We start from the raw sequence: 26,243 nt of genomic DNA on the forward strand, positions 1-26,243 counted from the left end.
GCTAAAATGAAGAAACTAATGTGTTCCAGACCTTATTACAAAAAATTTAAAAATAAATTAGAATATGAAAATTTCAAAAGAAGCACTATGATGTTGGAATTGTAGCTTTTAGCCTTAGTATTTTCTCTCCTGATTATGTGACTGTATAGCTCATCATCTCCAACAGGCTGCTGTGAAGCTTTCTCAGTAGACATCTGTGCACAGCAAAGCCAAAAGACAAAGTGCACAAAAAAGGTCTGGAGAGAGCAGTCCACAAACACTGCATGGAGAAGTGGAAAAAAACACATGCTGGACTCAGAGAGCAATCTTTGGCAGACTGGCTTAAAACCAGCTGACCGACTCTGACCAGACTGTGAAACGAGAGGCTATCCTGAAGTAAATGGTCCTAAACTGAGGTTCAAAACTATTTTGCCATCACTGTTTATATAAATATTTTTTCTCCTCAAACGCCTAGGACATATGAGAAATGCATGCGGTCCTATTTCCAAAGGAAACATTGGGCTTGCTCTTGCTGAGATGGTGGATGTATTGGGCAGTTTGACTGAAGTTAATGAGCACAGCTGCTGCTGCTTTTGTTTTTCTTTGAGTTGACGTTTTCCTGTGACAGGCTGCGGACAGACATTTTTTTATTCATTTTGTGCCATCTTCTTAATAAACGGGGATATTCTTCAAAGCGTACTTGACAGATTTCACGAGCAATTTAAGGCAAGCTGGGAGGACTTTTCTGCCCTGTTTGGGAAAATGTGAGCCTTTTGAGAGCAAAGCCTAATTGGAGTCTGACCTGCGACAACACCACAATGAATATATCAAACATTCTGATGTGCCTTCTTCTTTTCCATGTAAGTAGATATCTGCACTATACATCATACATCTATGTGCTTATCTACATACAGAAAGTCAATATCTGTATTATATGTGTCTGTCTTGACAACTTCTGAGTCCTTACTCATATGCAGATAGAGAAGGAATTTTATCTGAGGTTACACAATTTGTCTGGTGTATGCTGATGAGGTTGAAACTTCAAAGGAGTATATTCTTGGTGTTTTCCCTCATCTGTTTTTGCAGTGCAATTATATTATGTATGCACATTAAACCACCAGTTAACTTCAGGAATATGCTAAATGGCTCACAGAATCATAATGGTAGTATAGAGTATATTCTTTACATAGCCTGGCCATGCTAAAGGCAGCATGCACACAGTAAAAGTCAGCGCACCTGCACGTCATGGAAAAGCAAGTGGAGAAATTCCCCAGGGACACGTGTGGGAATGATCTGCTCAGAAAACTTCTCTACAGGCTGCATCATGACATAGATTTTAGATAGGTGAAATAAATTGATGATGAGTATACATCCATATTGAGGTCTCATAATGTATATTTTTTTTTGTGTTTTTTTTTTTTACAATACCAAGATCGCTCACGTCACTAAGATGACACCAAACCCCCAAAGCTCTATGAATAGTTTCAGCATACCAGTACTGTTCATGCTTTTCAGCAGCTGCTATTGTTTACTCCCATAAGGCTCACATACACAAAGTGTTAACTGGTTCTATGATACCCACAGCAAGCCAACAGGAGTCTCTATCCACTCCCTGACTCACAAGAGCCCTTCACACCCCACGTCTTCCCCCAGCCCTCCAGCAGACAGGCTCTGCCCAGCCGCCCCATGTGCAACTCCTCTGTGTCTGGCCCATCCATGCCCTCATCCTCATGACAACTTCAATGGTGCTACAGCTGGTCTCTCTCTCTCTCTCTCACACACACACTATCTCTCTCTCTCACACACACATACACACACACGTACACACTATCTCTATCACTCTCTTTCTCTCTCTCTCTCCATCTCTATAATCTGGGGGTTGCCCTTGCCCAGTGAAATGTTGTATGAGATCGAGGCCTAATCCTCTTTTAGCTAGTTTGCGCTCCGGCTGTTCACTGCTGTAAGTTGCTATCGTCCACAATTACCCGTGGTGGGAAAGGCTAGGTCCATGGGGTGTCCAGTGACCCAGGGGATAATGTCAATGGACTGGACAAAGTTCTGAATCCCAGTAGACCAATTAGCCCACTGAGGGAGACCATATATAGTACAGAGTTTTTTTTCCTGAGGAGAGGACAAATAGTCCACTGCACTCATACACTGACATGCAAGCCAGGCCCCCGCCCATTCAAACCCTCAGTAGAGCAATTGGAGTGCTGCAAAAGACAAGATTTTGAGGATGCGCATAGTGTCATTTAACTGCTTTAAAATTGAGGTGAGCAGTCTGAAATTCGTCTCATTCTTGAGATAAGAGTTTGCTCATTTGAAACCTTGGAGTTTGTGATTGTTTTTTACTATTTCTTTCACCTACAGTAATGCTTTGTAAACTTCTTATACATTTGTTGAACTGCAACTAATTTCCCCAACATTTTTCCATATGAAATGTTCATGGTATGGAGGGTAGACTGAGTACAGTTGAGACACTTTTTGCCCACACAAAATCAAACAAAAAATAGATACTGAAAAGAAGTGATTTTCCACACAATATTCCACATGCCATTTCCTTAGCTTGTAGACTAAAATATTATAAATCAATAATACCCATAAGTAGTTTATATTTTCCACAATTAGCTCATAAACATAAGGTGCATTTTTTGTCTTGACTGTGTCTCAACTGTACCCTATAGAGTACAGTTGAGACACCTACCTGGTACAGTTGAGACACCAATCTTTAATGATGTATAGTTAACTAACCATTAGTTGGAAAGTTGAATAAATAACAACATAGCAATTGCAAAGTGTTTGTAGTTCAAATTCATTTATTTCATTTAAATTAGCGTTGGTTAAAAGGAATACATCATTAACAAAATGTGACACAGGAACAGATAGCGAACAGTAGCCTACAAATGGAATGTTCAAGTAGCCTAACACAATCCAATGTCTCAATTGTCCCCCACTGACCACCTCACACATTTCTCTAGATTTTGCAACGACCTTACATGGCACAATGCCATAAAATATGCCAGTGTTTAGGACACAGAATAATGTTTGTAATGATACCAGTTACGTTTAACAGTAACATAAGTGTAATGAGCTATTCATTGTCTGTAAGGGTCCTGTCGTGTTTTGTTTTCCCCGTTTAGTGTTCATGTCTTCATCTCTTGTTTACTTCCTGTGTCCTGTTCCATGTGTTTCTTTGTTTGTTTTGCCATGTGTTTCTGTTCCCTGTGCCCGTGTCTCCACCCCTCACCTGATCCGTGTTAGTCTGTTAATTATGGTTTCCACCTGTCTTGTTTTACCTTGTTCCTTGTCCACCTGAGCCTTGTTAAATCCCTGTGTATATAAACCCCTAGTTTCGTTATGTTCCTTCTGTGTCATTGTTGTAAGATTCCTGCGCTGCACGCTGTAACTAAAGTCAGTAAAGCTACTCTTGGTGTGTTGTCCTGCTTTTGGGTCAATTCAAGTAGCAGCCCGTAACAGTCCGTGACAGAATGACACAGCCAAACATAGACCCAGCGGGCATTTATCAGTTTTTGAAATTTGATTTCAATTCTAATGTTCCTTGGGAGCAGTTCTGGGTGGACGATGAGGACGTCTGGTCCACCGAAGACGACGACGACGACTGGTCCACTGAGGAGTGGTCAACAGACCATGAAGGTTTCCCTGAGCACCTCTCTGATCCTGATCCTGATACCGCAGAGGCCATTTCTACCTCTGGGTTTTCTGTCCCTGTTTCGGTGCCTTTCCAAGCCTTGTCTCCTCCAGTGGCCAGCCCTTTGTGTCCTTCAGTGCCAGCCCCACAGTACGCTCCTCCAGTGACACTTCCATGCTCTGTCCCGGCTCCTCGCCTCCCTCCAGTCCAGAGTTCAACTCACGCTCTGACTCCAGTCCCGATTCCAGCTCCAGCCCCGATTCCGGCTCCCGCTCCTGCTCCAGCTCTGACTCAGGCTTTTGACCCTGATCCTGATCCAGCTCCGACACAGGCTCGGGCTCTGACCGGTCGTCCATCGGGCCGCCCGCCTGAACCGCCGTCCCTGACCGGCCGCCCGCCTGAACCGCCGTCCCTGACCGGCCGCCCGCCTGAACCGCCGTCCCTGACCGGCCGCCCGCCTGACCCTCTGTCCCTGTCCGGCCGTCCACCCGGCCGTCCGCCTGACCCGCCGTCTCTGAGCAGCCGTCCGCCTGACCCTCCGTCGCCGACCGGCCGTCCACCGGGCCGTCTGCCTGATCCTCCGTCTCTGACCGGCCGTCTGCCTGATCCTCCGTCTCTGACCGGCCGTCTGCCTGATCCTCCGTCTCTGACCGGCCGTCTGCCTGATCCTCCGTCTCTGACCGGCCGTCCGCCTGATCCTCCGTCTCTGACCGGCCGTCCGCCTGACCCTCTGTCCCTGTCCGGCCGTCCACCCGGCCGCCCGCCTGACCCTCCTGCCGTTAGCCCCCTCCGCCCACCCTGTTTGGACCTTTTTTTGTTTGGGCTGTCTGGAATCCGGCCCTTTGAGGTGGGGGGGGGGGGGGGGGGGGGGGTAGTAATGTAAGGGTCCTGTCGTGTTTTGTTTTCCCCGTTTAGTGTTCATGTCTTCATCTCTTGTTTACTTCCTGTGTCCTGTTCCATGTGTTTGTTTGTTTTGCCATGTGTTTCTGTTCCCTGTGCCCGTGTCTCCACCCCTCACCTGATCCGTGTTAGTCTGTTAATTATGGTTTCCACCTGTCTTGTTTTACCTTGTTCCTTGTCCACCTGAGCCTTGTTAAATCCCTCTGTATATAAACCCCTAGTTTCGTTATGTTCCTTCTGTGTCATTGTTGTAAGATTCCTGCGCTGCACTCTGTAACTAAAGTCAGTAAATCTACTCTTGGTGTGTTGTCCTGCTTCTGCATGGTGAAGTGAAATTCTTACTTTGGGAAAAAAACACTTGCCGATATCCTTAAATGGGAGATACTTGTGTCGTTCAAATTTTCCATGATCAAAGAGGGCACAAATATGCATGTGCATTACAAAAATCACAACTTGGGCTTGCTGTGCAAGCAAGATATTTAAGGTGTCTCAACTGTACTCAGTCTACCCGATATGTGCAGTACACCCATCAAAAATGGGGAAATCAAGTGAAAAATGTTAGTCTTAAACCTTTCCCAAACTTTACTATTTTTAAAATCTTTTATAATGCTTCATCCTTACCAATGCAAGGACCCAAACTGTCCACTCATTTCTCTGTGATCTCAGTCATGTTTTCTTTCCTTTGATTTCATGGCATCCACCACTCTCAATTCCTCTAACGCCAGTGACGTATAACTGGCAAATACAGTTATTATGACCGCCGCTAGCGAAGCTAGTGAAGCGGTCATATAGGGATTGTCAAAGGACCTAGGTAATGTTACCGTTAGCGTTGGTTGAGTGATGGAGGCCAATTTGATTGATTGCATTTGTAGAAAACTATAAATGCGGTTATACCAAGCAAATTGATAGCAGCACTGTAATTGTATCTTTCGACTGTCATTTATTGCACGTGCTACAAAATCATTCTGTGCAATGGAAGATTTACCAACGTTACACCGGTCTGATACAGTTTTGCCTATACATGCGTGAGTGAGACGCCTGTTTATTTTGTTTTAAGTGCGTGCAGTGTGAGAGGGGAATCGATGTGTTTTGATTCCAGTTTTGGTAGTTGTAGTCTGTGAAATTAAAAAGCACGTTTGTGTGAAGTATCCTAACAATGACACCTTCATTTCATTATGGCTGCTTTAGCAACACACCTTAAGCTACTGTGTAGTGCAGAGGTCTCTAACACCCGGCCCGCGGGCCAAATCCGGCCCGCGTCCTGCCCAATTCCGGCCCGCGACGTATGACTAAATAATAATGTAATCCGGCCCTTGAGGCTATTAATTGCGACAAACAACGATACTGATTAAAATAGACGATAGATCCAGGTACGGTGACAAATCTCATTTGTAGGCCTACTCTGCGCCACTATGTGCAAGACATCCAGAGCTTGATTCAAACCCAAAATCGCTGCGCAAAGTTTTCAGGAAATACTTGTATTACACGCGAGAAACACAAAGACGTGCATTTGTAATGACGCGGAAGCGATGCAGGCCATAGTGTTGCAGAAATTAAGCAGAAATAGCCAGGCCTACACCAAATGTTGAAAAACGTTCACGTGTGTTGAAGTCTTAGGTAAGCTATGTTATTCACCTATTCTAATTCTAATTCTGAAGGAGAATATCCTTTTGGAGATTATGATCGATCGTCTATGATAGGGCTCTAAAGAACTACAAAGTCACCCGCAATATGATGCGAACTTCTGGGTAGGCTACTGCAGATTACCCGCGATAGGAACTGTTTGACCAGAAAACTTTATTGTAGGCCTATATTGTAGTAATCTATTACTAAACCACAACATCTTAGGTGTTGGTATACATCTTAGGTGTTTTTCTGTTAATTGTGCTTGTTGCTTGTGCTTCTGTTAATTGTAAATGTTATGTGGGTAGTATGAAAAAAGGAAAGTAAACCTGCTTAAATATGTTCATCCAGTATTTACTGAAAGGTACATAATTTGAGGTGCTTGCCATCCAGTGACAAATTAGATGGGTACATTTACCCCCTTCATAAACTTTTGTTTTACTCAAAGATTTTTACATTTACAGTATAACTTTATCTCTGACCACTTTCAAGCCATGGCCTTTTACATTTTGATATAAAAATCCAATGGTGTTGCTTTCTTAACCCTGATGCCTAGTTTACCAGGTTTAAAAAAGTTATGAGAGGAAATATTTTTATTTGGTGTGAAACATACACACATACCTGTTTTTTATGTTTTTCATTTATTTTATAATTTGTATTAATATTTATTTTATCATTATTTTATTTATAAGCTAAGGTTGCTAGCACAGGTGTCTAAAACTAGATAAAAACACTTGCACTTTCTGTTTGCAGTTTTGTGTGGTATTTGAAAAAAAGAACATTGCATTTTCAGAAATAGCCGGCCCTCCAATCAGATGACGTTGGCAGAATTGGCCCCCAGCTCATTTGAGACCCCTGGTGTAGTGGGTCCCATTTAGAAGTGGCTACTTCATTCGCGCTTTCCTTGACTCATGGAGCTGCGTGAATTTTATTACAACTTTTCGCCACGATATGGCAGTTTAAGTCCGCTTGATACTGTAAGGCGTAAGCCATTGGTTTCCAAAGGAGATTTTATTTGTGTCGCCAGCATAGCCTATTGACAATTTATGTTGTAAATAGGCCTACCTTATAAGCCTACCTGTAGCTTAGGGAAGCTAACAGCTTTCTATTAGGATCTAGTTTGTTAGTTACAGTTTTGTCATAACTCCCTGATGCATTTTTGCATTTAGAATAGCCAGAGCGTGGATATCTCAATCGGAAAATTAAACAATATCGGGTGCCTATGGACTAGGCTGGGTGAAGCCTGATCTCCCCGCTAATTATTTTTTGATTTCTTAAAAGATTGAGCTTGGTCTGATGAAAGCCAGACTAGCCATGGACCTCAGTTACACAATGCAAGGGAACATGAATCAGCCTATATTTGCACGAACAATAACGGACAACAGCTCTTCAACTTTGGCCCGTTAAAATGTGTATGAACAGTCTAGCGATGCATTTCATCAAGGCCCATTTGGACATGTCAGTTATTTGCACCACTGGTTAGATGTAAAACAGCATTTCGTTTCAGACTACTGCTACTTAATTTGTGCATTAACAATTACGTTTCAGACTACTATTACTTAATTTGTGCATTGACAATAAAGTATTACATGAACTAAAGATGACTAAAATCTTATGTAGAAGAAGAAACATTCACAAAAAATCCATCCATCCAAAAATGACCTTTGTTTTTGATAGCTGTTGAAAACGGCATGGAACTGACAGAGATGTTTTTGTTTATAAATACATAAAAAATAAATAAATAAATAAATAACATTATGCTGATACCTTTTGCTTTCCCCAAATACAATGTAGCCTACAGGTGTAAGTGACCTTTCATCAATCCAGTTGCAATGGATGAACTGTGATGAACTGCCCTACTTGTGATTGTTTAGAGATTTTAAAGGTTTTATAACAATGCTACATCTTCTTTGGCTATTCTACAATCTATTCACCTTTTCAGCACCAATTGGCTACTTTCTGTGCAGCCGCACACACACACTCAGGCATGCCAAACAAGCATACACAACAGTTTCAAGAGTGGGGGATGGAGTAAAATATGGAGACAAATTGAAGTGTGATTTATTTTCGCGGAACGGATGTACAGGACTGAGCGGCGGTCATATTTTGTACCGCTATGCGGTACATCTAGTTTCTATAGCTTTTTTAAAAAAAACTAGCCCCACCACTTCTACTATTCTATAGTTTTACTGTGTTTGTTGCCTCATCCAATTACTGTATACGGTATACATATACAGTCATTGCTTTTATCATTTTGCCCCTAGTGGCATAATTCCTTTTCAGTCATACTTATAATTTAAGTAAAATTAAGATGTACTAGATATACCAGTATCAAGTTAATATTCCTGTGCAGATTTTGCAGATACATGGTACTGCTTCCTTTGTCCTTGAATTTTGTTGTTTTGCAATGAAAATATCACCTAATAACGGTATGCTTCCTTCCTTCCACACACAGAGAAACTGTCTCGGTGAGCTGTCTCTTGCAGTGTTACTTCAACAGTACTGCGAAGCTCTTTCAGCTCGCTACAATGTAACAGGTAAAAACACAGATTTCCCATAGCTTGACTAATACAGCATAACATGTTTTGGTGATTAACAGAGGTTAAACATTTTATAAGGTCTTTCTTTGTAGACCCATATTGATGGAGAGTTTTATTTAGGCCTTCTCTGCACCTGGAGACGTGAAAATGAAAATGATCAATTGAAAAATTATTCATAGTAAAATGTGGTTGTTTGGATGTGGATGTTGACAAAAATATATGATTTCAACTACTATGTTTACTTATCAAGTAGGGCTGTAACGATAAACCAACCTCACGATTCGATTTGTATCACGATTTTTGACCCACGGTTCAATACGAACCTCGATTTTTTAATTAATTTATTTAGTTTTTATTTTTATTTTTTTTTTGGGGGGGGGGATACCTTACACCAGAGGATTAGAATATAATATATAGTATGATATATATGCAGGGCTTGAAAACGAAATTATTTTTCAAACGTTCCGTTCCGAACGGTTCAGATAGGCCTATGTTTAACGTTTTCGTTCTTGCATGCGTTCCGCCACCAACATATCGGTCCTGAACCGGTTCGGAACGCAAAATATCGTTCGTTCTTAAAGTTCCGGCAGTGTTTGGCGGGCCTATCAAGTCTATTTTTGTGGACTTTACCTTAGAATAGACGTAGGCTACTCATTATTTCCCCTTGATTTAGCCTATACCGTAGCTATGGCCAAAAATAATAAATCACAGGCGGCATCCAAAAACATTCAGATGGGCTATCCATCCCATAGCCTACAGACTTACTGTAGGCCTAACCTATGCCTATAAATAATTTCTTATCAAAAATATTTCTGGGTACGTGCTAAACTCCTTACCTGGTTGTAGCCTTTTGGAGTTTTATCGATATGGAGATCTTCAAAGGCTTGCGCTATAATTCCAACCCTGTTTATAAACGAACCTGTCTGTTGCTGACAAGGCCTAACTCTTCTAGACTACATAGAATAGGCTATAATTGCGCAAACATTTCCAATCCCGACTTTAAAACGACACGGCGTGGACAGGCAAAATAGGCTATTACGCATAGGCTACAAACAATTTCCAAATCAGTTTCAGTAGCCTACGCCAGTGTTTCTCAAACTTTTACAGACCAAGGACCACTTATCCATTAGAAAAAACCTCACGGACCACATAGCTAATAGACACAATAGGCCTACTCACTGAACCCACCTTGCTTATTGTCTTTGCACCTTGCTTATTGTGTCAGAGGATTCATATGATTTAAATTGGCATAGCTTACATAGGCAGTATTGCAGAACTTTGGATTTACATACAAGTTGGTTCAATATTGCAAACAACGCATCTATATTATTTTTTACAACAGCTCGCGGACCAGTTGGGATAGCTTGCGGACCACACTTTCAGAAACACTGGCCTACGCTACGAGCTGGCCTAAGATCCGAAGTGGCAGACGGATAGGTTACACTACAACAGCAAGACAAAATATACCCATTTGGACCAAAGGTCCATTTATTCGTTTTTTTTTTTTTTTGTTTTTTCAAACTGCAGAAATCAAATTATTAAGCTGTTATATAGAGAACGAAAAAAAACCCGTTATTAACCGGTTTTGTGGATTTCAGAATATCGTTTCTGTTCCGGAACAGTTGAAGACCATTTTGTTTTCGTTTCCGTTTCCGCTCCTCGTAAAATTCCGTAAAATTCCGTTCGTTTTCGATTTTCGTTTTCGTTCCTTGAACCGGTTCGGAGCCCTGTATATATGTATTATTTTATATCCTGATATAAAAATATTTTACTGAATGTCTGATATTTAGACAGCACACTGTATGCAGATTAACCTATAGCCTAGGCCTACTATTTTTTATCACAACTCTACCTCTTTAATTCAGCTGTCTGGTTGAAGCCTGGAAATATTGTAAACAAAGTAGCATAGTTGGCTAGCTTATCATAGTCTACCGATTGGACTGTTCAGTTTCCCCATGTGTGTTTAGTTTCAAGGTAATACTTGTTCTCCTTGGGACAGGCCCTTTTTGGAAACGTTTTGGTATTGAGATGATCAGTCAACTTGAATGCAAGAGTTTTACAAATATGTGCAGCATGCTAAAGATGCTAAGCTGATTTAATAGTAATTTAGCTAGTCGTCTTCTATGCATCCTTGCTTTCGAATGTGAATATTTTATTTGGATTGTGTTGGCGGAGCCGTGCGTGTTCATTGAGCAGGAGAGAGAGGGAGAGTGAGAGGGCGAGCGAGAGAGCGAGGGGGTTCACTTCTATACTGTTTGGTAAAGTTGAACACATAGTCTACAATGAAAGCAACGAGAGGTATGGAATTATTATTTATTTATCTTTGGACAACGTAGGCTACCAGTAAGTAAAGCGGGAGTGTGTTGCTTACTGTATACAGCCGCGTAAGCTGCAAGCACTGCTTGAAACACTAGAAAGGGTGTGTCACGGTTCTGCCTTTTCACACCGCGACACAGTATCGTGGAGTGTCGCGATTTCGGTTTCGAATCGCATATCGTTACAGCCCTATTATCAAGCAAGCCAACTGTTCAGTAACCACAATCATAGATATCTTTTGCATATTGCATGGGCGGGGTGGAGCTTAACATCACCAAATGCCAATTGGTTTGCCCGGGTTTGATTCCCCAACCTGCCATTGTGAGTTGTCAATGGAGAAATTGTATTGTATTTTTACTTACGGAATCGGCTGTGGGCGGTACTGTTGCGGTCTATATCCTTTAGATGTTTATTTTTCATTTTTCCCATTTCACTAATATACCTAATCATCAATTAGCACCACACCACATAGCCCCACCTAGCTTACAAGATTGCATGTCATCTGGATGTGACCTGAATGGATCTAAGTAAGAAAAAAACATTCTCTTAAATAAAATAAAATAATCCCTAACAAAATGTCCAGTGTTTATGATATACTTAGTAAGGAATTTACTAGGGATAGACTACCTTCTATTGCAGCTCTAGCTTTTATACATGTCATGAAGGGTTTGTGAGACTTTGGTTGATTGGACAACAGATAGTTGTAGCCATGTAATGGGAAGCCAACTCTAATTCATTTATTCATTAACCCCCTCCTCACTCACTAATTCACTCACTCATTTGTTAATGTATCCATTCATTCATTCAGCCTCAGTTTTGCCCTTTTACCCAAGCTGCCAGTTGTTTTCAGGTTCCCTATTCTTTGTGTAAAAACATCGGCTTCATCACATTACTAAGCAGTAATTAACGAACGGGAGCATCAGCACAACAGGACAGGTCAAGGCCATGGCGTGATGGCTTTATCAACTCATTAAAATGCTTAGGCAGACGTGTTGCCTAATGACACCAGCCTGCCGGTCATCTGTGCAAAAGTAATTGAGCAAAAGGAATCAATACATTTCAATTAACATTTGAAGCATTATAGAAAATGCAAAAAAAAAGCTCCACACCAGAAATGGCTTGACTATGTGGTTTAACCGAAGCACTGATCAAAGCAACACATACTGAACAAAAATATAAACGGAACACCTTCTCAAACCTGTTTTCCCCATCAGAATTAAACAATCTAAGTATTCTTTTTTACATACGAATGGTTCACACATGTTGAGAGAAGAGGTAAGAGTTAAGAGAGATTTGGTATGAGAGAACACTTCCCCTTTGCATTCACTTCACAGGCATCCGCTCTGGGGGATATCCTTGCATTCAGCATGCCTGTTGCACGCTCCCTCAAAACTACATCAGTGGCACTGTGTTATACAGTACGTTCCAGATGCAACTTCTCCCTGTCTGGCCCCTCCATGTCCTCGTCCTCATGACAATGTCTGTCTATGATTGTGGTCATTGAACAGATAGTTGGTTTGCTTGACAAGTAAATATAATTGTTGCAACCATGTATATTTGTCAAATAGCTCACCAACATGATAAAATGGCACATGCTAGAGTGGCATTTTATTGTGACCACTATTTTATTGTGACCACAAGGGACCTCTGTGCAAAACAACATACTTTTAAATCGGCATTTTTTCATGTGACACATGTGTTGCTTGAATGGATTATCATGATGAAGTGCTCACCAACACAGTTTTTAAGACATGTGAATAAAAAAGGGAGAGAAACAAGCCTTGTGTAAGTAAAAAACATCACATTTTACTTCCATTTATGAAAATGGGCTTTACAAGTGAAGGGGAAAATGAAGTTACCTTCACCAATGTGTAGCACCCACCCGGGTGATGCACGGCAGCCATTATACACCAGAATGCTAACCGCACCAGCTTGAGGTAGAAAGTGAGGGAATGAATGAATGAATGAGCCAATTACACTGGGGGGTGATTAGGGTGCCAGATTGAATGAATCAGGTTGGGAACTTAGCCAGGATATCAAGAGCTCTTGCTCTTTGCGATAAGTGCCATGGGATCATTTATGACCACAGTGAGTTAGGACCTCAATTTGACTTGCCGTGTGAAGGATGGCATCTCCTACAACACAGTGTCACTGTCACTGCACTGGAGCATTGGGACTGATGTTTGTCAAGAGGGAGGATTGCCACCTATAGCCAAACACCTCTTCCAAAAGGAACTTTCTCCAGGTCTCACATCCAGTGCTAAACAAGGCCATACCTGCCTAGCTTCCGTAATTCAGCAGATTACTAATTTATCTGTTGGTTTGGCTGCTTTAAATTTCAATGAGAATTTTGTTTTCAAAATTTCAATTTCAGATTTACATCCTGTTAATAAATCCAAATCTGATTACACACACACTTTGCCTGCATACGAAAACATGTTTTAAGAATAAAATGCAGTTGGTATCCAAAAATAATTCCGTGGAAATGCATGGATTCCAGTTGCTTCCAGTAGCAGCAACTGGAATCCATGCATTTCCACAGAATTATCTTTGGAATCTGATCCCTTATCATACCTGTTCATTCGTACTCGTCGCTCGACTTATCGTGACTAAATTAAAGATGGCGGCGGACGGTAAACTTCCTGAAGGTACTGTCTGTATAAATCGTCTTGTAAATAAACTACCAGTGCTTTTTCAAAGTTCTCAATGTCTCATTTTAAATGTCAGGGCCCTCGGGAGACTACCAATGAAGCGTGGAGCTACCTTGAGCCTCGTAAATGGTGTAAAACTGTGATTTATTTGCATGGCTAGGCCGATGCCCAAGGCACCCCCTTTGAAAACCTGTTGGTAGCATTGGCTAACTAGCGCCAGATTTCTGAGTGCAGGGGACAAGCCGAGATGAGCTATGAGACAAAAGTTCACACTCGGTATCATGTTTCAACACACTTTAGGTCAATATCACACTGAACTTCTCCTTTAAAGGCAGCCTGTCCTTGGTGTCCCGTGTACCTTTCAGGGCCCTTTTCATTAATATTTTTGGTAACACTTTACTTGACGGGTGAGTTCAGCTGCTGAACTCACCCGTTAAGTAAAGTGTTACCATATTTTAAAGTGTCATAACTTGTGCATGTTCTTACCTTGAATAAAGATGCCAAAACAAAACAGAGCTAAAGATGATGTGTTGTGACTGTGAGCCTACTGATGTCAGGAGTCAGGACACGTTAGGTGTTTTAGAGGACATGGAGGCCATGGCTATAGAAAGTCAGTCAGGCTGTTCAGTTGTTAGATTTTAAGACCATCCTGAAAGCTTTGATGGGTGTTTGATATCTGCACCTTGGAATAAGATTGAAATGTATGAATTGTATACCATTAAGTTAGCATTGTTTTTGTGTCATGTGAGGTCATGTGTTCAGCCTTTTAGTTCTGGGCCTACACTCTAATTTGCATGTTACTGAAGGAATTGATCGATTTATGTTATGGAATCAAATGGATCAGTCACCCATTTTTAAACATGTGTAGAATGGATTATGGCTATATATTTATCTTATTTATACACCAATGTATTATTATTTCCATCCTGTATATCCTATTCTACATGGACTTTGCTGTAGTGCATACTGTTAATTTATTATTTCAGTGCAACTGAATGGCTTTGTTTATGTTGTCCTAAACCTTAGAGTATGTGGATATAATAGAATAGATAATTTGGTGCTCATCAAAGACAATTAAGGAAGTGGTTAAACAGAATAAAACACTGAATAAACTACAAAGAGAAAATACAGAGTACTGTTTTCCATTCTAATTAATTGGGCATTCTCTGTTCGTCATCTAGTTTGCTTTTAGAGGACAATGAGGACATTGTTAATTATCAACACTGGCTTGCTGCCTTCTAATTTTCATGTAGCACTTGCTCCCAAATTGCCCTGTTTTAAGACACCTGTGTTTGATGACTTTCATTCAAAAGAACAGTCCAATCAGGTAATCTGCCTGACGCTTGTATTGGCATCCACTTCTGCCGAAGTACATGTGCAACCTGAGACGTGCGGTTGCTTTTGCCTTTTACATATGACCCAGTACCTCTGAGAAAAATCCTATCTTGTGAAAGCTTTGCAGACTCTAGTTCACAGCCGTAGGGTCTCAGGACTGCTCTGTGATCAGTCATATATTTGCAAGCTTTTGATCTTCTAAACCGTGCAACTCTGATGTAACATTCTTTTTTTCTGTAATTCAAGACCCTAGCGGCCCAGACTGGATTTTGCAGTTGTGGTCTCTGAATAGTCAGCCTATTGAAGTGAAAGTATAGTCACAGCATTTAAGTGACAGTGGAATGATGACTATGGATTGCGCTAGGCCTATAATTTTGCTTATTCTACAAATGCGCCAAAAGAGGGCAGGTGTAGTGTCATGTCATAAAATGCAACATTCAAAGCAGTTGAAGCAGTTCAAATCTATAATTATAATAAAATATATGTGCTCTTTATCTTACCTGACATTTGAATGTTAACACGTCACATGATGACATTCCAGGTACCTGTACTGTATACTACTGAATTGTTATTGGCATTGTAACTGGCATTGCCATAACTTATAGAGACTTTACTTAAAAGAGTTCTTCATATAGCCCTATGCTGGGATATAATATTGAAGCTTTCTGAAATGTGCTGAATTTGCAATACTAAGCAGTAATATCAGTGAATAGACAGTGATTTGGCAGTTGATAATAAGCACTGATCTCATTGAGACACAATCCAGACACTCTGCTAAGCTTTTTAGAGCTCTTCCATAAACACAACTCAGCTGAATGCATTAACATTTAGCTATATGCTAATAATAGTTTTAGGTAGGCAGTTAAAGCATCCAGAATTATTATAAAACATTCTCATAGCCCAATGTTTACTGACATTTCTGTCTAGTTGCAAGCCAATTCACAGTGCAATGACTACATATTTTTTCAATTGGAATAATTACAGATATCATTCCATAACTATAATCGTAATAGTTTTTTACATGTAAGAATTTTCTTGTTTTTTTCCCCTATTGTTTTCTAATAGTTGTCTGAACTGAAACTAAACTGAACGGTGTGCTTGTGTTCAAGTCGATTTGGTTATAGGCTTAGTGGACTGCTATGGGTAAGTTTCCTATCCTTTGGCCAGCAGTTTCACAAAGGGAAAATAACAACAATTTCGAGACGTCTGATATATTCCCTGGAGGTGGCTGGCTTGCTCTGATGGTTTGAACGTGAAAATGCGAAACTATGCCTATGCTACTACATAGCCCTTTACACAACCGAATCGGCTTTCTTCCCTAAACCATAAAATTGGTTCTTATGTAGCCTATGGATCCAGTGTGTGAAACGAAACATTCCGTCATTCTAGTGCTCCGCTGTCAGCCTTTCAATTGGACGAATGGATAACCCCCGCGCGCGCTGAGAGCGACTGCCATCAGTGCGTGGATTAAACTGATTCAAATGCTTCACTGAGTGAGAAGACCGCAGAGCACTACTTAAGATAGCACTTTGTTCACCTTAATTTTCCGAAACATGGATGCGACGATTTTTCAAATCTTCATTGGGGAGTTTGGTGATCCCAACTGTAGTCTCATGGATGCTTTTCAGGACACCTTTTACGAGAATGCATCTTTCTCATTAATGAATTTTGACGGTACGGTGCCGGGTTAGCCTCTATCACCAGCATATCCACATGAGGACATTACTTCTACTGGTGTTTCATTTCTTTTTGTGTATTATAGGTATTTATTGTAATGCCACAACAGATGAGATCGGAACTTGCTGGCCAAGGAGCAACTCGGGTCGAATTGTGGAGCGACCATGTCCGGAGTACATCAACGGAGTTAAATACAACACCACAAGTAAGTGAATAATTTTTAGTCAAAATACTTCTTGTTATTGTCTATTAAATAATGGCAACAAGATCACATAAGCTATTCAGACAGCGGTATAATATATTATTACATGACATGAGTGACGTTAGGTGTCCACTAAATTCAAGTAGCTCACCTTTTAGAAGACGAGTAGGCTTTTGGAAACAGGGGTAGGCTACAACAGAGTTTCGGACTTGGCATGTATTTCTACATGTCTAACGCTATGCAGTTCATCTACATTCAGCAACGGCATGTTCAGTTATGTCGGTTAACATTTGGTTGTAGGACAGTAACCTACTTAGCCGAGACGACAAAAAAAAACTTCCCTGAATGTGTCTCTATCACTATTTAAATGACATATGACATTCAGTCATAACACATATATTTCAGTTAGCAGTAATTTTTAAACACATGGTCGAGAGTGTATCATACGGAGCCCCTAAGGGGACATGAGCAAAAAAAATCTAAAGTTTAGTTTCATGTGCTCACGTAAGGTAAGGTAAGGTAAGGTAACTTTATTGTACCCAAGGGTAGATTTGGTTGCAGGTCAAAAGAGTGGGTTTCTTACACACACACATAGATGACATTAAACAACATTGACAGAAAACAGTGACATAACAGTGACAACAGTGCTCTAGACCTAGGAATATAGATACAAAATGTACATGAATATTATTAGTATCAAAATCAACGTGAAACTTACATGTGCGCACATGAAAGTTTCATGTGCTTAGTGTTGTGTGTAACGCGTTAGTTACAGTAACGTAACTACTTTTTCGAGTAAAAAGTAGTGTAACACGCTACTACTGAAAATTTGGTAACGTAACGTAGTTCCTTTTTCATATCGGCGCAACGTTACTTTTCCCAGGGACAGATGCTGCTTTCTCAGCTGTGCGCTTGCGCAATAGGCACACGCTCCACACGGCAGCCTACATGACAGAGGCTAGTAGCATGAAGTGCAATCATAGCTCCACACGGTACGTGACAGAAGCTGGTGGCAATGAAGAGCAATCATAGCAAGCGAGACGCAGCCAACACTAACTCCTGAGGGATGGAGGTATTCACATTACTCGAAACTAAGGGGAGGAATGTAAGTGTTAGTTGTAGCCTACAATGTGCCCTGATTTTGTCCACTGCCATTAACTCAACTGCCAGCCTATTGATACGATTTGCACTAGCTTTGCACCAAATTTCGGAGGAGCGCCTGTTTAATGAAAGAGTATAAGGCTATAAAATAACCCCTCATATATTTTGTGTTCAATATGCTTACGATGTATCGAGGCTATGTTATTTGATATTGTTTCATAGGGCTTTAGTGGTGGTGTTGAGGCCTATAAGCCCAATGTTTTCTTGTCAAGTGCTCTGTTTGTGGCATTTTTTATAATAAAGAGCACAAAAGAAATACCTATTATGTCCTCCATAGTAGAACTTTATGTAGGCCTACACATTTAGGAACAGATATTGGGTTCTGCCCAAAGACGAGCAACATAAAAGTAACATAAAAAGTTACTTTCCATAGAGGGTAACTAAGTAAAGTAACGGGTTACTTTTTTGAGAAGTAACGAGTAACGAGCAAACACTACTTTTTAAAAGTAACTTCCCCAACACTGCAAAAGTTTCATGTGTAAAGGTTTTGCGTGCGCCCACAAAACTTTCATGTGCTCACCTGAAACTTTCATGTGCGCACATTCATGTGTGCACATGAAAGTTTCACGTGAAAACATGAAAGTTTCACGTGAGCACATGAAACTAAACTTTAGATTTTGCTCATTTGCTAGACGTTTTTGCTAGAAACTTTACTCCATTTGACATGCTTTGATGAGTCTGTCAATTGTCCATTTATAGAGATCAACAAACTAAATTACTCTTTAGATACAAGGCAGCCTCAGTTCCCTCATTTCAGGGAATATTCACTCACTCAGTCCATCAGTCTGTGGTACCGCCAACAACACGTGGGGTGCACACACTGCAGGAGCTCACTCACCGGCGAACCACAGTTGCTAGCCGTCCAGTGCGGGCGTGCTAGCAACCACGTGGTTGTCGCTGCTCGTCCCCAGCTCCCTCTCAGCAGCCGCTCTCAGGCTGCACTTTTCGCGGCTGTCACCGCGGCACTCCTCCTCTCTAGGCGGGGCCCTAGGTGGCCTTCACTACCGTAGACTGTGGCACCAAGCACCGGAACTCACGGGTCAACTGTCGCTGCACCTCCGTCGCTCCACTCCACAGTCACACACGCTGAGCTCTCAGGCTGTCAGCTACCGGTTTCAGCGTCCCTCCTCGCGCTGCCTCCTCGCAGAGCTGTCCTCCGCTGCTCCCAGCCCGCTCCACTCCGTCATGGTCGCAACGAAGGCTTGACCCCCCTCTTCTGACTCGTCGCTTCAACCCAACACAGCGGACCTTTTTTTTTTTTTTCTCTGGCGTGGCCAACAGGCCAACTAGAATGGGCGCCCACATAGCACGGTGCCTCTTACATGCACCCAAATGTTAAAGTTCAGATTTTCCACTGAAGCTGCCCAACCGTCATGAGTTCGCTGCCCCCAGCGGTTCCGCCAACCGTCCGTCGTCCAGGAACCTCTTCCTCGCCGCTCTCACTCGGCTCTGCTCACGCGTCGCGGTCAGGGCCACCGCCAACTCCAGCCTCAAGCCGCCCGGCGGGGGCAGGGGCTCCTGGTCTTCTCGCGGCAGAGTCAGCGCCCAGGCCAGCGTCATCCGTGACCGCTTCTTCTGGCCCCTTTTCCGGCAAGATCTCCTCCCATGGCAGCAGGCAGGTCCAGACGACAGCTCCTCTCCTCCGGCGGCAGTAACGACAGAAGGCCTCAAAAAGCTTTTTAGTAGCCCTTACAAGGGCTCTCTTCGGATCCTCTTGCGTGGGCCTCCACCCAGTGGTGAGGTCTCCCGCTCCCAGCTTCTCTCGCTGGGCGGAGGCCATGTTTGAAAGTCACTTCTGACACCAATGTAACGATTGATGCGACACACACAGTTGTCCAATCAAAGGTTTAATAGCGGAAGCGGGAAACACACACATACCAAGACACCATTACATAGGAAACACAAGGGAAGTCAATAAAACAAGCACGATACACGAACAGGGTAGTCACATACAATACACCGGGTAAAACACATGGGGTACAACCTAAAGAAAGACTACACAAGCTAACACATACATGACACGATAAATGCAATTACACTCACTAAAACCGACATTACACAAACCAGCATTCACACACATTGCATTCTGGGAGGCTAGCACTCAGTCCGGAAGACAGCGACGTTACAATATATATATGTGAGTATAAGTAAATAGCATTACAGGTAACCTCTTCCAGACAGCCATCACAGTGATCTGATTGTACCGCAGCAAAATGTAGTGCACATGCCAGTTAATTGGTTGACAAGCAGATATATTCCGAACTTTGAAAGTCTACTGAATTTAGTAGAAGTAAAAATCTACACGGTCCGCTCTTCGTCTGATGCACCAGATGTAATGCTGCAGAAGTGCGGTGGATCCACTCTTTTGTGAAATCTACTAAATTTAGCTTGGATTTTCTCCGTTGCAGGAGCCAGGAGAGTTCTGGAGAGATTTTTGTCTCAGTGCATGCTAGTTTTGATACATAAAATCACCTATCATTCCTATTAAATGTATCACTATCTGAATTTAAACTAGAAATTTAATGCCAGAGGAATTACAATAGTGGATGGAAAGCTGCTGGTTTAATGTTGGTGGAGAGATTCCTGGAAAAAAAAAAACATTGAATCACTTAATCTTTGAGTTCATACAAACCCTTGTACCAAAAAACCTTGTGTGTCAGGCATTCTTGAGATCACACTCAAGGTGGGTTTGACCTTGACATTTGACTTCATCATTGAGTCCATACAAATGTTCACACCAAATTTGAAGCATGTGCGTCAAGCCATTCTGAAGTTGTGACACAAGCACGAAAGCTGGCCTTTGGAAAATGTACCGTATTTTCCGGACTATAAGTCGCACCGGAGTATAAGTCGCACCAGTCAAAAAATGTGTCATGAAGAGGAAAAAAACACAAGAGTCGCAGGACCAGCCAAACTATGAAAAAAAGTGTGACTCATAGTCCGGAAAATACGGTAGTTCAGAGAAAGCCTGCAAGTATGCAATGCAAGACTACCTGCAAAACGGGGCTTTCAGTTAGTGTTAATGACTGCTCATTCTGCACCCAGATAACAGTTAGTCATTGAATCCATGTTAAAATCAACATTACTTTGTCAACGTAAAAATCATTGAATCAACGTCGCACTGCAACATTTATTATTATTATTTATCACTTTTGCACCCTTCATTAATATTGAAGCAACGTTGAAATTCTAACTACAGATCAACTGGATTTCAATGGTATTTCCACTAAAATGAATATTGAAACAATGTTGAAATTACAACCAAACTAAAGATCAACGTGATTTCAATGGTATTTCAATTGATATTAAACCTCAGTAAACCACTATTAGCCTAATCAGGCAAAATATTGGGAAATTCATATCCTGCTTTATCTACAGCCAAGATAAATTTGGCTAGGCCTAGGTATGTCTTGTTTAGGCTACACAAGCTTGCATAAATAACCATTTACAACTTGTTATCAGTTAAGCATTTATTCACTCTTCATCTAGAAATTCATGTGTACTGTGTTTTCCTGCCATCCATAGCATCCATAGCAGTTGCAGTCAGCCTGATCCTCCAGTAGCAGAGTAAAGCGGCACCTAACAGAAATAAAAGGGGGGGGGGGGGGGGAGAGACACCTGTTAGATAAATATGTTCAACTGAACAACAAACTAACAGCTAAACCTACAATCAAGTCATTTTACGCCACAACCTACCACTCATACAAACGTAGTTCAAAACGGAGGCTAAGTTTCAGCCAGTGATTGTTTGCTATAGAAGGCCATTTCCCTCGTCAGGCCAGCTTCTATCGCTAGGAAGTGCTTAGCTACCGCCTCAACTGCACACAACCTCAAACCTAGACACATTCCCGAGGTCTAGCTAACGTAATATAACTTACCTACTGAATCCTCGGTTATCGCTTAATTAAGTTATCGGAACTCCCCCTATTACTTGCCGGTCCCGTATTTCCGCCGTCTTGCGTATGTGTCATTTAATATCCATTTCTATACAAACCAAGACGGCGGATTCTAAAGAAACGCAAGTACCCACACCATAGGTGTATCTAAATTAGCTATGTACCAAAAATTACATTTTACCGTGACTCGAAGAGCTGTTAACAGTGTTGTAAGGCTGCGTGTACAAATCCGCTTGGAGCTCCAGTGGAATTTTAATTTCATGACGAGAATTCTCGGTCTAACCGTTCATGTGCCATTGAAATGGCGTAAATGGGAGACCCATTAGGCCAGCACTAACCTCCGAGCGTGGTAAACAAAATCGGATATTTCAGGCAGTAAAAGCCCCTGTAAGAACCAAGCCAGATTTGGTTCAAATCTACACACCTATGGCTACTGAAAAATGTAAGGTTCATTTATCAAATGTTATTTTTAAGTATGAAAAAACATCATTGTTTTAGAATTTTCGAACGAAAGTGGTGGTAATTGGAGGCGTTACCATATGAACTTACTCGGCGTAATACCAAAATTATCAAACTAGCTAGAGTTAAACTTAATGTCCTCTCTAGACGTAGCATCTACGAGTATGTTGCTAAGCTACAAGTTTGAAGCTAATGCCAGCTTGCTTGCTTACTTGATTAGCCGAGTCGTTTTAAACAGACTTCACACACTCCATTCAAATAAAAAACACAAATTAATTGTTACTTACATTGGGTGTGGTAGGAAAACGTCTGTTTCGTTGTGGTTCGTTGGACGAACCAGACAACAAGAACGTAAACTTTCTTCAAGAGGATGGTTGAAAGCAATGATGCCGTGAAGTGGCCATGGAGGTGGCCTGTAGGAATCAATGACGCAAGGAGAACGCTACTGCGCTTGCGCACAAGTTAATTATGGGATGTGTAATTTTAGGGAGCGGCAGATTGTTTGCATTAGAAGCGGATTCACAGGTGACACCTGTGCCAGTGTTCTGATTAGCCCGGGAACTACTCTGGGAGCTTAACGAGCACAGCTGGCTTTAGGCCATTATAACATCACAGCCATTCAAGTCTATGGGGGAATAGCTTTTTAACATTTTTAATCCCCTATTTCTCAAAAAGTATAAACTTTTTTAAAAATAAGAAATAATAACTCTGCCTCACTCCAGATTTTCAGAACGGTTATTTCAACATGTCTGTACGTTAAGTGGTTAGAGTCGCATTCATTCTTGAAAAAGTAAAAAGAAAAGGTTATAATAAGAAGAAGCCAGGAGATTTCAAGATAGTGGATTCCATCCACTATAAATAGCAGAATATGGTGATGGACATGTCTTTGAAGACAAGGAGTAGTCAGTGGGTTACTTGATTTTAGATTTTAGATATGTATAGCCTAGACCATATAGATTGAAACAACTCCCCATTATTTGAATGTTTCACATCCTGGCAGACTGGTGTAGAGTTTGAATCCTTGAAATTCCTCAGAAAGGTCGGGGATGACAAAAGTCATTGTAATAGTTATTGTAGTAATGGCACAAGAGTCAGGGTTTTCTGTGGCTTTCTCGTCATGTATTACTGTATCACATTCAGTCAGACTGGTACAGAATGGCAAGCAGACAGGGACCTTTTACAGAGACACAACACAGTGGATAACGACAGGCAAAGACGAAAGATAATACTTGAGAGGAACTACAGGGAATAACACATATCCTAATCATCATCTGATATTAACATGAGCAAGGGGAACATTTAACACAAATTCTAAAATTAAACTTTCACACTCACACTCGCATTGCATTATGGGCGATTGTTTCAGGCAAAACTATGTGTGACTTAATTGTTATGTTGTTGCTTATGTGTAGTGTGTGAATTGAACTACATGCCTTGAATTTCCTGAGACGGAGGGTGAAATGGCGCTTTAGACATGGTTTTTTACCATGCTGTTGTTACCCAGCAATGTAACAGTTTCCAAACGTGACTGGGACTTTGCCCCACACACTATGTGAAACAGTGTTAAGATACTATAGCAACCACCTAAATGAACAGGAACAGGAACTGCTTTCAAGTTTTTAATAGGATGAAAAAATATATCAATAACTTTTAGCCTGTTAAGAGTAGTATTATCAATGAAAACTTGTCAGCATTTTGAACTAGGCTTGTGCTTGAAGTACATTCTCAATGCCTCTGTCTGGGTCCTGTCATTCCCGATCTCAGTGCATCCTCAGCATCTTGCTGATCAATAACACACAGACACATGATCTTTGGTTAACAAACAGTTTGATATAGTCTGTTGGAAAATGATTTCCAGACAAGATAATTCCAAAATCACACAATCACAGAGGTGTTTGAGTCGAGGTCTTTGGGTTTGCATTAGCAAAGTATAAACTCCTTCACCTAGCTGCTATTTTAGAATAGAGGCACTATTACATACAATATTGTATATTGTGATGATGCATGATGCGAACCACAAACAAATGCAAGAGTAGCACTGTCAGATATCTCGATGTGTTGTAAATTAGATAGATAGATAGATAGATAGATACTTTATTGATCCCCAAGGGGAAATTCAAGGTCTCAGTAGCATACAGACATCACACACAACATGCACTTACAGCAGAAAGAGTAAATATAAGTATATACATATAACAAAACTCCACTGTAGAAGATAAGAAAACTAAAAAACGAAATACTAAATATACTATATAAATTAAATTAAAAAAATCCACAGTGTGCTTAAGGATGATCAAGCATGAGACGCTTGCAGTGACAGGGCCAGGACTGGGCCTGTAATTCTGTGTGCATGGTAAGGTGCTCTAAGAGAGTGAGTGTCATGGTGAAGGTGCAAAAAGTAGTCCAACAGTAGTCCAACAGTGTTTAAGGTCTAGAGACCAGCATACGAGAGTAATGTATAATGTAGACAAGGCCATATAAAGACTATATCAGTGCAATAATAGGTTGCTGTAATAGGGTTACAGCCATTCAGTATTGTAGCAGAGGCCATTGGTCATGTGTGCTAATATAGCATGAAAAACAGTGTAGCAGTAAAACAGTAGTAAAACATTAGGCTGTGGACAGTAGTAAAACAGTAGTAGACAGTCAGTACTTAAACATGGAGAGGGACATAAATTCATATCTTCGCATAGGCTTTTGTACTAAGTAACTAATGGGTCGATAACACGCTCCAGGATATTTAAACATTTCATAGTCAATAGGTGGCATCACTCATAATAGCCATGTCTTGTTTCCAGCAGGCTTGTGTTTAAGGCCATCAGTCATATGGAAGTGTTTTTCTAAATCAGGCTTTGGGAGATTATCCATTTCTGTTTGACTGTGTGTATTATTCCCATAATGATATTCGGGAAGTGGTTGAGGTGGGTGCTAGTGGGAGGGCTGAGGATATTTATAACTGAAGCGTGTGAATAATTCATTCATTGCTATTTGATTCATCATCTTTATATAAGGCATCAGTTTTCTAAATCCACATTATTCAATTTAGATCTTCAGTAAGTGTTCTCTCAGGATATATGTCTTATTCTTCTTCTGATCCCGCCGTTGGTTGGGTGTTGGAGAAATGTTTGTGTGTCAAATAGAACATTTTTACTCTCCAATGGCTGAATGCATGATGAATCAATTCATGTATCTGCATATATGACAATATATCAGTCTCACAAACACATAGTGTAATGATAGTGAAAGAGTTTTTTGGAAGCGAAGAGTTACCTGCCAGGTCTACATTTCCAAAGGTTTGGTGTCATTTTGATTAATGCAGTTTGTTCTAGACCTTAAATAATTCAAACAGCTTCTCAGACCTGCAAGTTGATTCACTTGTTAAAGTACCAAATATATCTCACTTGGTTGTGAGTAGTCTGTGATTGTGAGTCTGTCCAGGCTCAGTATTCATGGTTGTGAAGCACTTGCGGATGCCCTTATCGAGTGGTCATAGCCCCACCTCCGTCCTAGAAGGCATTAATCACTCAGCCGTCCTCAATTACTCAATCCTAATCTTCAGCCTTCAGTGGGAGAGCAGGGTCTCAAAGGACCAGACAGGACAGCACACTTGTAATCTGTTATGCATGGGAAGAGACTGACAGCTAACCTCTATGTACAGCTTTCGACGTTCGTTTTTCTCTTTATAGTCTTTTAGTGTGTGTGTTTTAGTGTGTGTGTTCATTAATACACCATGTAATGATACTGAATTTTGACCTAGACTGTTTTTCTTTTCAAAACGTTGTTTATACTAAGTTATTATGACCGCCGCGCAGCGAAGCGGCGGTCATATAGGTTTAGTCAGATTTTTTTTTTTTT

At 41.2% G+C, this 26,243-nt stretch overlaps 1 protein-coding gene across 3 annotated transcripts in view; it reads left to right on the forward strand.

Annotated features, from left to right (window-relative positions):
* The first annotated feature begins 721 nt into the window (after positions 1-721).
* Positions 722-26,243, forward strand: part of LOC121711134 (corticotropin-releasing factor receptor 2) — a 168,295-nt gene continuing 142,773 nt past the window's right edge. For 2 of the 3 annotated variants that reach the window (XM_042094494.1, XM_042094477.1), the window contains exons 1-3: positions 722-839; positions 8,607-8,688; positions 16,756-16,875. In XM_042094494.1, the coding sequence (XP_041950428.1) occupies positions 798-839; positions 8,607-8,688; positions 16,756-16,875 (244 nt within the window). In that variant the 5' untranslated portion in view covers positions 722-797. Of the gene's footprint in view, positions 840-8,606; positions 8,689-16,454; positions 16,668-16,755; positions 16,876-26,243 lie in introns of those variants that run through there. The other variant, XM_042094485.1, reaches the window with a different exon arrangement.

Source organism: Alosa sapidissima, chromosome 1 (genome assembly GCF_018492685.1).
Source record: "Alosa sapidissima isolate fAloSap1 chromosome 1, fAloSap1.pri, whole genome shotgun sequence".
Lineage (NCBI taxonomy): Eukaryota > Metazoa > Chordata > Actinopteri > Clupeiformes > Clupeidae > Alosa > Alosa sapidissima.